Raw genomic sequence first — 13,176 nt, forward strand, 5'->3', positions numbered from 1 at the left:
TGTATATATGTCCAAAAACGCATCGATCGATGAACTTCCGAGGAAATATCCCGACGAAGTTCTCCCTCGGTATATTCCGAGGAGATTTCCGACAAACTAGTGATCCTCGGAATTTCCTCGAAAATTTGTTTCCTCGGAATTCCGTCGGAAAATTCCGAGGGATTTCCGAGGAAAGAAGAAATTCCGAGGAATTATTTCCGAGGACTTGTTTCGTCGGTATGTCGTCGGAATAACGATATTCCGACGAAATTCCGACGATTTTTTCCTTCAGAATCCTTGCTGTTTTCTTGTAGTGAGTGAGCTAAATAAAGAAGAAAGAGCTTACACGTTTGATAGAGAGGTTTGGGTATAAGAAGCTGAAATGGGTTATTGGGGAGAAGGCTGATGCGGAAATGTATCTCTCTGCTGTTCTGCAGAATCCCGTGAGAGTTTGATCAAGAAGCAAAAAAGGATGGTCTCGTGATGTTAATAGTTAGATTCGAATTTGATCATACGTTATAATAGTGGGAGAGAATAAATAAGCAATGTCAGATTATTTATTTACCTTAACATTGTAGTTTTGTCGGTTACAGTTACTTTTTTTTTTGCCACTCATGAAAGCTTAAGCAAATCAAAAACTGGTATTATAAATCTCTCTTCTGACATATTAATGGCAACAATTACCGGTTCAGTGCAAGAATTTAACCGTCATATATTATTAAGTAAATTCTGATTTACTGGTAACAAAGACAGAAAACGTAATAGAAGACGATTAAAAACTGATTCATAAAAAGGAACAACACCGTAAGCCATAAACCGAGTACAAAGCATATTCTTTATTGAAACAAAACAGAAGGGTGAACCCATATGGCGTAGCGGTATGGTAAAAGAAACAATACAAAATGTAACAATATCAAAATCATGTTTGATTATGAGGCAGACATTTTTCGTTCTTATCCTCATAAAAGTCTCTAGAGATAAAGATTTTTATGGCACAAGAAAAAAATGGAGATACGTTATTACCCAGTGAAAGGCTTGTGTGTAGCCACCGGTGCTTTTAGTTCACCACGTCGAGAACCAGTTTGCGGGACTTGAGAACGGACCATTTCAGTCGCCTGTAGTACGCGGCTTGGAGCAGAGCAAGAGATAGTAGGAATATCCATTTGAATCCCATCTGCAAATCATGAAACTCACCATTTAGCTAGGCACCGGATCAAATGTTGGATCATATAAGAGCTCAGCGTATCTAGATGTTAATGTCTTAGTAGAAGACCGAGTAACTATTAGCACAACACACTTCGTACAAGAACTATTAAGTCAACTTGTCTGATAAATAAACTAAGAGATTAGGAACTTCTTCGTGAGATTTTGCCACATCAAACCAAAATGCATATGCACTGGAGAAAAAAAGGAAGATAAACCTTACCAATTTCCTCTCTTCCATTTCTGGTTCAGCTGCCCAAGACAAGAATGACACAACATCTTTACCCATCTGCGCAGTAATTTGACAAAACTCATAGTTAATATCATGACACTCAGCAAGCAAGGCTGTCCATTAAGAGGAAACCTAACCTGTGCCTCTGTGGCGGGGACACCATCTTCATACTCAACAGCTTCATCATTGAGCATTTTGGGCATAGCAATTGCTCCCCCAGGGAAATAAGGATTGTAGTGTAGCCCCTCTCTAATCTGCCAAAAAATATCATGGGGGTTCTATCACAACCATCAAATCAGAATTCGAACAAGTCCACTCTAAGAAATGAGTAAAAAAAAATTACTGAAATGCCAGCAGGAGGATCACGGTAACCAGTCAGAAGAGCAAAGACGTAGTTTTGACCGTTGTGACGTGCCTGGCAGGCAAAACATTAAAACCACTTATTAGATCATTAAGCACAAATTTGCTACAGATTTTCAGAATCAAGTGAAAACAGCAGCAGACCTTGGTGATAAGACTAAGATCAGGAGGATACGCTCCACCATTAGCAAACCTTGCAGCCGATTCATTAGCATATGGCTGAGGCAAGCGGTCACTGAGTTTGCCAGGACGGGTGAACATCTCTCCCTCATCATTAGGTCCATCAACTACCTCGATCTCGGCTGCCATTGCTTTGGCCTCTTCCTCTGTGTAGGCAACACCCACCAAATCACGGTATGAGATGAGAGACATGGAATGGCAAGAAGCACACACTTGCTGATACACTTGATGCCCACGACGGATCCTGCTCATACAACATCAAACCTTCATCACTTAACACAGCATAGAAAGTCAAGAGACTTTTAGCTCAAGTTTCAAAGTCTTAACTATATAAAGTAAAGAGTATATAGAGAAACACTCACGAAGCGTGGTCATAAGAGCTGAGAATGCCATCATGAGGCCAAGGGTAATCTGGGCAGGCCAATCCATGCTCGGCTTCATCAGCAGATGCAACCGTAGAGAAACTCAACAGTCCTGTAACTCCAGCACCCAAGACAGCAAGTGCTCTTACGCCAGAAGACGCAGCATCCTCATGAACTTTCTTCGAAGCAAACAACGACAGGACAGGAGTTGCCTGCACGACAATAAAAAACCAAATGCTAAAGAGAAACTTCTTGCTGCAAAAAAAAAGCTAACCAAAATGCCCTTTCACAATATTGTTGCAAATTCACTTAACAACACTGTCTTGTCTTATATTCCAGAAAATGAATATTAAAAAAAAAAAAAAAAATCTCACAAGTGATTGGGAGTGAAGCTTCCTCCTGAGAATTTGCTGGATGAATCCTCCTCCAACCATCTGATTAAACGATTTGTACCAAATCAACGCGCTGGAGAATAAAGAGAATGAATCAAAACCGAATCAGTTATAGTGCGATTTCTCTACAAACAAAATCCCTAGAAATCCGAGTCTACATACAGATCCGTACAACTAGCTATCGCTCAAATGTCAAAGAATTAAAGATTCGAACAGAGAAAATCTCACCGGGAAATGAAGTGACGAGATCGGCGACGGAGATGATTGACTGAGGAAGGAACGAAGAAGTAAAAGATAAACTAGAGAAAAATGGGTATAGAGGTATAGAGGTATCTGGTTCCGATATTTTTAGTTCGGATTCGTTTATTTTGGATCGGGTTCGGATATATTTAGATTTTGAAAAAAAATTTAATTTTTTATTTTTCAAATTTCTTGTATTTAAAAATATAACTTTCACTTAACTAATTTTTTATTTTTAATAGATTGAATGGTTAATAGATTTGGACGTAATATTTTGAAACTAAAAAGACATAAATTTGGTTATTATTTTTAAATTTTGGATGTAATTTTTTGTTAGTTCTTGAAATAAAAAATTTTATATGCATTTTAAGTGAGTAGCAAATCATTTTCTCTGTAATTCTAATTCTATGTATATCAATATAAATATTTTATATAAAATGAGAGATGTAAACTAAAAATATATAGTTAGCTATACATATGTTTGGTTATCTTCGGATATCCATTCGGGTTCGAATATTATCCGTTCGGGTTTGGATATCCAATCTCTCCTAATTCAATACCCGTTCGGATATTTTGCTACTTCGGTTCTGATTTTTTCGGATCGGATTCGGGTTACGGGTCGTACACTCTGTTGATAGTTCGCCAATGGCTCACAACCAGACAATCATAGTATGTTCGTTCCCTCACTTCGTTCTCTCTCCCCTTCTCCCGTTAGCTTGTTCCCCTCCTCCCTTCCCAACCTTCCCCCGGGGGTGCGAGCCACCCGAGAAGCAAGCTATTACAGCGAGCGGCTGGAGCTAAACACGGGACAGTTTCACCTTATTGGGCCTATGGGCCATCATTAAACTGCATCAGCCCAATTCTTCCCAATACAAAGATAAGTCCAGTGGGTGAGAATTTATATAAATTTTAATTTAAAGCACTCCTTTTATTGATTGGAGTTATCTGAACCGAAGTTCAATTAATTACCGTAAAAGCAGTTCCAACGACTAATCTAGTTTTGATATTTTGTGTATGAGGTTTGAGACTTGGCCAGTTGGCCCTATCTTGTTCTAGACAGCAGCAACGCATTGTTTTGTTTAACTGTTATACCGTAAATATCATTGTCATGAACATCTCCTATTCGTTTACTATATGTAGGCATGCTGCCTGCATATAACAGGGTATAGATTAGATACAAAAGAATACTCCTATGTATGTATATATTCAAATGTGCGATGAGTCATGACATACATGTACAGCTTTTTCAACTGAGAGATAGAGGACACATAATGCAATTTGATTGGTAGGAAATTACTATGGACCAATAACAGTCCTCCTCAAATAAGGTGAACCACCGGGAAAATAGGTTTTTAAATCCCCAGCTATTTGAAATCAGCATTTTTAATGCTCAACCATCACTTGCGCAGATTTAATCCTAAAGTCATTGTTGACTGCGCAAAATCAGAAATAAAAAAGTCATACATTATTTATTAAACAGAAACATGAATTACAATTAAAAAAATCGTTTGGCTTTCATAAACCCATAAATCCCTAAAATCAATGCTATCTGAGCTATTTTGAGAGAGAACAAGTGAATATTGTTGTTAAAGAAAGGAATCACGTTCTCCATTTTCAATGTAGAAAATTCTATATTCTCACCGGAATTTTCTTCTTCTCACCGAAAATCGTCTGAACTCGACGAAAATCTTCTCTATTATCTTACATATTTGATTTTAAGAATTTATGGGTTTTTAAAGGCCAAACCAATCCTTTTTTCTAATTGTAATCCATGTAATAATTAATGTTAATATTTGATTTTGCGCGGTCAACAGTAACTTCATGATTGGGGTTTGGGGTTGATTGGCAAGTACTTTAGAAGTGTTGTAAGATTTCTCTACAACCTAAATTATTTCTACATCCCAATTTTTTTGTCAATCATGTTTTGTGAAGATTTTTTAAAGCTATAGATTTTTCTTTTTTTTTTTTTATTTTTAGCTGTGGAAAGCCATAAATCTAGAGCACTTATTTTTTGCTTTAGAAAATGTATATGTAAGTCATTGAATCTGTTTAAACCTACAGCTAATATTCTACAGCAACATTATCTACATCCACAGAAAAAGAAATCTACAGTTTTATTTCTAAAGCAAAAATATAAAGCTACAGCTCTTTCCAATCATCTCCATTAAATTTGAGCAAAAAATAGTTGGGTATTAAAAATGCTGATTTTAAATAGTTTGGGATTTAAAAACTTTTTTTCCCGTGAACCAGCATATTTTGTTTTATATAGGACCCACTCATTAACATAATATACAAATCTCAGAATTGTTTTTTAAAAATAGAAAAATGGGGACATATACCAAAATTATTGGAGGGCTTGGATAACTATACGGTTAAGTTTATTTTATCGACCTATCTGTATGCATCGATGTGGGTAGATGACATTGTTTTATTCAACCAATGTGTGTGGTCTGAGTTTACAATGGCCTATAAATTTTAAAGACTATCGATAGTTGGACCATATATGTAACCATATAAAAAGATTGCTAATACATTTTTTAATAGAAAAGTTAAGTGACCGAACTCTAATGGTTATCTAATAGTATTGGCCATTGTTTTACAATCCAGATCAAACTGTAATTGTTGTATGGCATATGCAACGTACGCCGTAAAGAGAATGCTAGTATTGCTTAAATGTGTCTCTTTTGTAAATATATTTCAAAAGATTTTATATTCACGTATAAACTATTTTTACTAGTCTTAAGTCGAACTAATTTCATTTTTTTGTATTTGGTAAACAAATGCAGCAAACACACACATATATATAGGACAAATATGATACAATCAAAGAATATTTGTTGTCAAGGTTTTTTTTTTTTAACAAAAGCATATTTGTAATTTAAATAACGAAGAGGTGTGGAAGCCCCATTAGTCCAGTGGTTTGATTAAGAGTTCATTAATGCTTCTACGCCATGAGGTCTGGGGTTCAAACTCCAGAAAACGCAAATTATGCAGACCATGCAGAAAAAAATGTTACAAGAGTTCTTCAGCAAGGTGCAAGGGCGTATCATCGAACATGGATCTCATAGGACGGCTCGGAGCGATGCAGTCAGACGTGCATTTTCATAGGTAAAATTGTCGGCTGTAAAATCGTCTATGTAATATTTTTCATCGTTGTAATAGCATAATTAATTAGACGTTAGAAGAAAAAAAATAACAAAGAGGTTACAGACATCGATCTATGACTCAAAGTCATATATACAATTTTAAGAGAGTTATAAGGGAGAAAAACTAAGCATACATTTAGTCGAAACATATGAGAGTTGGAAACAAGTTCCAAAATTAAAACTATAATTAGTAGTCCATGTTTTAGCTAGATAAAAATTTAATAATAAATCTCTCATTCACAACAAAACACAGGCTCTTGTACATACCTACACCTATAGACATCAGACAAAGAGTTGATTTGTATTTTTTTTTTTGCCGACTCACCATTTTTAAAAATCGAGATTGGCTGATAGTATTAAAATTGTTCCAAAAATCTATCCGACCTTAATTGTGTGTACAATTAAGTGTATGTGTAGCGTTAATCATCGTACGATATCGATATGCATGACTGGTTAACATGATTTTATAAATACTAAATTAATAATAAACTCCACGATAATTAACAGATTGTAGTTGTAGGAACTTTCAAAAGAACGAAACCTGGGACTTGTTGTTCTGAATCATGCATGATGTGCAAAAAATAAAATAGTTGCTCTGAATCGTTATCACAAGTATAGATAATATTTTTTTTTGCCAAGGATTTGAATTTCATATAAATATGAGAAGAGTTTGTAAAACTTTGCAAAAATAATTAGACTAGATGGGATGCACTTTGGCAAAAAAGGATAAAAACAAAGTGTAAACCATAAATAGAAGACTTCCTAATCATACCTTAGCCAAGATAGCATAAGGTTTTTGAAACTCTTCTTGATGTGTTGTTTCCCCAAGATTGTGTCTCTGATATTACGATCAATGAGCCTATAAATCGTTGGAGGAGCAGTCGAGATACCGTCGTGTAGACGCTTGTTCCGTTCTCCCCAGATACTATAGATAGTTGCGTGAGCAACAATTCTTTTGAGCATCAGTGGAGCAGTGGAATCCCTTAGAGATAACCACTCAATAAAAGATGTCCAAGTGATGAAGCAAGAGTGGGAATATCCCAACCTTCTCAGAACCAAGACCCAAATCTGCTTACTAACTTCACATCGCAAAAGCAAATGATCTCGAGTCTCTGGTGTTGAGTCGCATAGACAGCAGTTAGATGAGATGCCAAGGCCCCAACTTGTTAGTCGTACTCGAGTTGGCATTCTATCGTTCTGTGCGATCCACATCAAGAAAGCATGGCGAGGTGTTGCTGATCTGAACCAGACACTGCTTGACCAAGTGACTGCAGGAGCTCTATTTCTAATCGCTCCCCAAGTGCGAGATGCAGAGTATCGCGGTAGATTCTCACCATCAATGAACCAGTAAAACTCATCATCTGTTTGGGAGGTAGTAGGCAGCTGAATACTAGTGAGATGAATGTGGAGATTCTCTGCCGCAGGCGAGCGAGCACCTCTCAGTCTCCAGCCATTATGGTCACAACTATCAGCAACTGAAGCAAACAGAGGAATTGAGAGTTCACGTGGACCTGTCTCACCGAATAAATCAATTAACCGACCTAGAGGGGTCCAAATATCCCACCAAAAGCTTATTCTGTCACCCTTTCCAACTTCTGCTCTCAAGAAATTTGTAGCTAGATGCCTCAGGTTTAACAGTGACCTCCATGTCCCTGAGCCTGCCTTTTTAGCGTCCAGACTCCATAAACTCTCATCACCAATCTTATACTTCCTAATCCATGAAGCCCATAAAGAAGGATTAGGAACATATAACATCCAAATCAACTTTAGGCATGTTCCAAATTTCCAGGTTCCTAAAGCCGAGCCCTCCTTCTCTTTTAGGTAAACAGATTGTGCTCCACGCAATCTTAGCCACTCCACGATCAATAATATTTCTGGTCCATAAGAAGCGAGAGCATAAACTTTGAATTTGCTGTAAGCATCCTTTAGGCAGAACAAATGCAGAAGTCCAAAAGTTTATAGTTCCATAGATAACTGAGTTAATCAGCTGAGCACGACCAGCATAAGACAGCTTTTTACAAGACCAAGCAGTGAACTGACCCGATATTTTCACCAACAGTGGCCTGTATTTGGATATGCGCAGCTTACGGTGCATCAGAGGAAGACCCAAGTAACGGATAGGCATTGAACCGAGAGTGAAACCAAGACTTCGCAGTTCAGTAGTTTCAGCCTGGTTCAACCCTCCTACAAAGAGTTTTGTTTTTTCTTTGTTCATCCTCAAACCAGACCAAGTGGCAAATAACTCCATAGTATCAACGATATTAGCAAGGGAGTTCTTCTTACCATCAAAGAAAATCATAATATCATCAGCAAAGACAAGATGTGTTACCTCAAGGTCTGATGTCTTCGGATGGTAGCCAATATCCCCAACTCTAAACTTCGCATTTAGCATCTGAGAGAACACTTCCAGCGCAATGAAAAATAGATAGGGAGAGAGCGGGTCGCCCTGCCGTAAACCCTTTGACCCCTTAAAATAGCCACACAACTCACCATTTATTGATATAGAGAATCTGGTAGTTGTTATGCACTGAGATACCAGCTTCCGGAAGTGGCTTGGAAACCCGAGGGCTTCGAGCGTATTCAATATGAAATCCCAATTAAGCGAATCAAAAGCCTTCTGTAGATCAACTTTCAGCATACACCGCTTTAAGATTTCTTTCCATTTATATCCAGACACAAGCTCTGTCGCTAAGAGTACATTCTCAACTAGTATAGATAATATTTAACTTGTTACTCTCTTATCTCAAGTATATTAAAATAAAGAAGGAAAAGATACATAAATATGGTGCAAAAGATGGCACAGAGCAGAAATATACACAAAGACTATCCAATGATTTAAATGTATATATGCGCTGACCCTTCACCAAAAAAAAAAAAAAAAATGCGCTAACCCTAGAACCACGTGGCGAATTACCATTCCTCCTCCTTTACCATTTCGGCTCAACGGAGAGAGACACGGAAACACTATAGAGAGAGAGAGAGAGAGAGAGAGAGAGAGAGAGAGAGAGAGAGAGAGGTAGAGTGTTTGTGAAGAGGGAGAGAAAGATGATGAATCAAGATGAGTGGTTGGGAACGCTAAGATACGCCGGTAAGGCGCAGGATAAGGTTTCCGTTGACACTCTCATGCTCCGTTACCGTCCGATCGCTCCAAAACCGACGACTGGTCAGCCATGCGATGCAGGAGACAACAACAAGAACTCTTACAATTTGAGCAAACGAACCAAACGAAAGTACGTTAGGGTCTCTAAGAATAACAGCACCACGTGTCGAGGAAAGACCAGATCTGACTTGTCTGATGATCGGGAACCAACTGGAGTAGTGACACTTCAACTCATGCCGGAAAAATCCGATCTTACAAGCGACTGCACGCCGTCAGATCCGATGGTGAAAACGATAACCGGAGAGGAAACACGAGAAATCAACACGTGTACCATGTTTAACCGCGGCGTCACGGCGGAGGTGGAGACGCGGGTGACGGTGGAGTCCGTTACCGGCGTATGTGACGGTAGTTCGAGTTTCCATGGGGTGAAGTGTACGGACGTTGAGATGGTGGATAACCTAAGTAAGGACACGTGTCCAGCGTTCGTATCGGATGCCTCCAACCGGGTGGTTTGGGTCAACGAGGCTTACCGGAGAAATGTTTCCGGGGAAGATCCGTCGTCGTTGCCGGATGTTACGGTGTGGTTGGTGATGGATGAGTCGATGTATTGCAACTACAGAGCTTTCACGTGTAGGGTGAGGATGCAGTACACGTGGCAGGAGACAGAGTACACAAAAATGGTGCCGTGCGATGTGTGGAAAATGGAGTTTGGTGGCTTTGCATGGAGGCTAGACACAACAGCTGCTCTAACTCTCTGGCTTTGATGTTGATTGCTACTTGAAGCAAGCTTAAAGCAGGATGGGTAAGAACTATAACGGTGAGCTATGTGATCGAAAAGTATGACTAATCACAAGCTTTTTAATCACTATAGCAACTTTCTTTAGGCATATATAGATTATAGAGAAGCTTGAAGAAAGAACAAGTGATATGATAATGTTGAGAAAGTATGAAGAAGCTAAGAATGCTTAAATATATAGAACATGCAGTAATAATGTCAAATGTTTATTGGCAAAGACTAAATAAAAATATACCATTGTATGGTTTCTACTAATGTTAGTTTTTATCTTTATTTTAGATCTATAGACCTACTAAATATTTAACAGATCAGTGCTATATCATCCGTTATTCATAACTATTATATATATATATATATATATATATATATATATTTCAGAGTTGTTTATACTCTGGAAAATGGATTTATATCATAGTATTTATACAGCCATAATTTACACATATCTAGCAAAGATATATGTATTTATACAGCCATAATTTACACATATCTAGCAAAGATATATGTATTTATACAGCCATAATTTACACGTATCTAGCAAAGATATATGTATCTGCATTTGCATACATTATGTAGTATAAATAAAGTATAGCACCCAGGATCGGTCCTACAATTTCGGGGACCTAAGACGATTTAGTAAAAATTTTAATAACGTGGAGACTTAAAAAAAAATTTATATATATAAATTTAGGAGCTTATTTATATATAATTTTTTTTCAAAATTTTTGGAGGCCTAAGATAAATGTTTTGTTAGGCTTGGCCAGACCAGCGCTGATAGAGCCACGTTCTCTATATTGAAAATCTATATTTTGAATTTGCTTCATGTGTACATTGCTATATATATATATATATGACATTCATATATATATATATATATATATATATATATATATATTTTTTTTTTCATTTATTCTTAATGCATGTACAAAGTAGGAAAGTTATATGAATGTATGTATGTATAGATAAACATTCCTAAGCTTACTTAAACGGTATTTTAACCAAATGTAATGACTAATGAGTATAACTAACTTTAGAATTTAGAATTTAGTACTTATAAAGCAATATCTTCGTGAGCTCTGCTTGTTCCATCATGTGGAGAAGCCTCATTGGTTGTCAAAAAACTTTACAAATTCTAAAAAGAAAAAGCCAAAAGTTGTAATGTGGAGGGAGAATATATAAAGTTATAACATTCAAACACATATCAAGCATACACTTTGCATTTGATAAGAGAAAGACAGAAACCAATCAGCGTCTCCAGATTTCGCTCTTCAACTGCCTTCTCGACAAAGTTGATATAGGATCTGATGACTGGCTCGGCCGTTCACGTGTCACAATGAGCTTTAAATCGGGCCGTACGTTATGTCAAGTCTTTTGTGCTCGCGTGTATCGAAACAGTCCTCTCTCCATTGCGATGGAATTTTTGATAGAAGAATCCAGAGAAAACGAATGAAAACCTTTCACGTGTGTAAAAATCACCTAAACAGTGTTTTAGTAAAAATGAAAAAAATACAGTTATAGTGGTCTTGATTCTTTTGGTAAAAAAGAAACTAAAGCTTATTAAATGGTTGGCTTAGAGTATGTTGAACGCTTAGAGTATGTTGAACGCAGGGAGCTCCGACACAGAATCATAGATAAATTTTTTGTGTGATAAAAAATAAATAAATAAATAAAAGGCGAATCAATTATGGGATAAAAAATAAATAAATAAATAAAAGGCTAATCAATTATGGGTCACCACGTGTCAGTGGATCCGCGAACAGTGAAAAAAACGATGAAAGAAACGAAAAAGATCGGTCCTTATATACGACCCATAAGACCCGTTTCTTAAAAAAACAATGGGATTCACTGATTTTTTAATTATTTTTTTTATAGGAACCCAAAGCTAAGAACATCATTAACGGTTGAAATCTATGACAGTTTCTTAAAAAATAAAAATAATAATTTTATAATTATTTTAGCTAGTTAAAAGTAAAACCTGTTCAAACATTGTTTAATTGACAACTGTCTTAAAAACTTAGTAACAGTTTCTTCGATCACCTAGATAAGAAATTTTGTATGTTCTCTCTCCTAATTTTGTTAATTTTTTTATTTTATTTTAAATATTAAGAACCCTTGTTAGATTCTCTCGTTAAAGCTGCTCTAAGAACATGCGTTGAACATGGCCTTACGGTTTTCGAGACTTTATAATTAGCTGTCAAGTAAAGGATACACACGAAGAAGATAAATAAGCTTTAAATTGTACACTACCATGTATGAAAGATTTAAACAAAAGTAAAACCAAACTAAAACGAATTATAGCACCTCTAGAGGGCCCTCTGTAGAGCGTAGAGACGAATGGTATCTGACATAACATTTGCTTGTATAATCTAAAAAAAGTATTTTATATATTAAAACCGAAGTCACTATTCTTTTTTTTTTTTTTGGCATCAACAGAAAATTTATTATTCAATCACTCCAAAGGCCTTGCTACTTGAGCTAGCCAGACAGGAGTATCAGTACTAACGTAAACAAAAGCATCAGTTCGATTACGGGCTGCTTTAGCAAAACAGTCCGCTCGAGTATTCTTACCACGCGGTAGAAACGAAATAGAGAGACTAGTGTAAAGTTTAGATTGTAACCAAATATCTTCTATCTCAGTCGCCATGGATGGCCATTCGTCCTCACATCTTATCAGCTTTAGAAGTTGTAGGCAGTCCGTTTCAAAGTGCATTGAGTCGAAGCCACGATCCTTCAAGGTCTTCATTGCCCAGAGTAGTCCTCTTACTTCTGCGTGTATTGGTGACGGTGTCTTAATGACGTTCTGGAGCCCAACTAGAACGGTTTGATCTTCCTCCATCAGCACAAATCCCAGCCCCGTTTTCCTGTCTTCATGTGTCCACGATGCATCTACTTGGCATCGCAACTGCATACTCCTCTGTTCTGTAGCTACCCTTTCCGGTTCTTCAACCTCCCCAGCTATTGCATCTTCCTCTGCTTCCGGGATTATCTGAGCCATCTTCCAGTTATTGGCTTCTGTCATCGCCAACTGTAATGTGTCTAGCGGTGGATCCTCGATTCCATTGAATAACTTATTATTTTGGCTCTTCCATATATACCATATTAGCCAAGGAAAAGGCTCAATGACTTCCTTCGGGACGCCTTGCTCCGCTGCTCGCCACAGGAGATGATCAAGGTTTGTGAACAAAGCAT

At 37.2% G+C, this 13,176-nt stretch overlaps 3 protein-coding genes across 3 annotated transcripts; 1 reads left to right on the plus strand and 2 right to left on the minus strand.

Annotated features, from left to right (window-relative positions):
• Window positions 1-791: 791 nt before the first annotated feature.
• LOC106322536 (cytochrome c1 1, heme protein, mitochondrial-like) lies at window positions 792-3,043 on the minus strand. The gene is made up of 8 exons (XM_013760592.1): window positions 2,937-3,043; window positions 2,691-2,781; window positions 2,317-2,528; window positions 1,919-2,198; window positions 1,758-1,829; window positions 1,552-1,668; window positions 1,406-1,471; window positions 792-1,153 (listed from the first exon to the last, which is right to left on the minus strand). Exons 2-8 carry the CDS (start codon window positions 2,748-2,750, stop codon window positions 1,037-1,039), a joined length of 924 nt encoding a protein of 307 aa, XP_013616046.1. The 5' UTR covers window positions 2,751-2,781; window positions 2,937-3,043; the 3' UTR covers window positions 792-1,036.
• Window positions 3,044-6,856: 3,813 nt separating this feature from the next.
• LOC106324361 lies at window positions 6,857-8,732 on the minus strand. The gene is made up of 3 exons (XM_013762341.1): window positions 8,631-8,732; window positions 8,070-8,561; window positions 6,857-8,017 (listed from the first exon to the last, which is right to left on the minus strand). The coding sequence occupies exons 1-3, from the start codon at window positions 8,730-8,732 to the stop codon at window positions 6,857-6,859; spliced, it is 1,755 nt and encodes a 584-aa protein (XP_013617795.1).
• A 408-nt stretch (window positions 8,733-9,140) lies between these two features.
• LOC106326374 lies at window positions 9,141-10,173 on the plus strand. The gene has a single exon (XM_013764367.1). It carries the CDS (start codon window positions 9,143-9,145, stop codon window positions 9,956-9,958), a length of 816 nt encoding a protein of 271 aa, XP_013619821.1. The 5' UTR covers window positions 9,141-9,142; the 3' UTR covers window positions 9,959-10,173.
• Window positions 10,174-13,176: the final 3,003 nt, after the last annotated feature.

Source organism: Brassica oleracea, chromosome C2 (assembly GCF_000695525.1).
Source record: "Brassica oleracea var. oleracea cultivar TO1000 chromosome C2, BOL, whole genome shotgun sequence".
Lineage (NCBI taxonomy): Eukaryota > Viridiplantae > Streptophyta > Magnoliopsida > Brassicales > Brassicaceae > Brassica > Brassica oleracea.

Coding starts and splice junctions, on each gene's coding strand:
- LOC106322536 (XM_013760592.1), bottom strand. CDS start 2,750: ATGGTTGGAGGAGGATTCATCCAGCAAATTCTCAGGAGGAAGCTTCAC. Junction 2,199..2,316: donor AGCTCTTATGACCACGCTTC/GTGAGTGTTTCT, acceptor TTGTATGAGCAG/GATCCGTCGTGGGCATCAAG. Junction 1,669..1,757: donor ATCCTCCTGCTGGCATTTCA/GTAATTTTTTTT, acceptor ATTTTTTGGCAG/ATTAGAGAGGGGCTACACTA.
- LOC106326374 (XM_013764367.1), top strand. CDS start 9,143: ATGAATCAAGATGAGTGGTTGGGAACGCTAAGATACGCCGGTAAGGCG.
- LOC106324361 (XM_013762341.1), bottom strand. CDS start 8,732: ATGCTGAAAGTTGATCTACAGAAGGCTTTTGATTCGCTTAATTGGGAT. Junction 8,562..8,630: donor CAAGCCACTTCCGGAAGCTG/GTATCTCAGTGC, acceptor GGCTATTTTAAG/GGGTCAAAGGGTTTACGGCA. Junction 8,018..8,069: donor GTGCTCAGCTGATTAACTCA/GTTATCTATGGA, acceptor TTCTGCCTAAAG/GATGCTTACAGCAAATTCAA.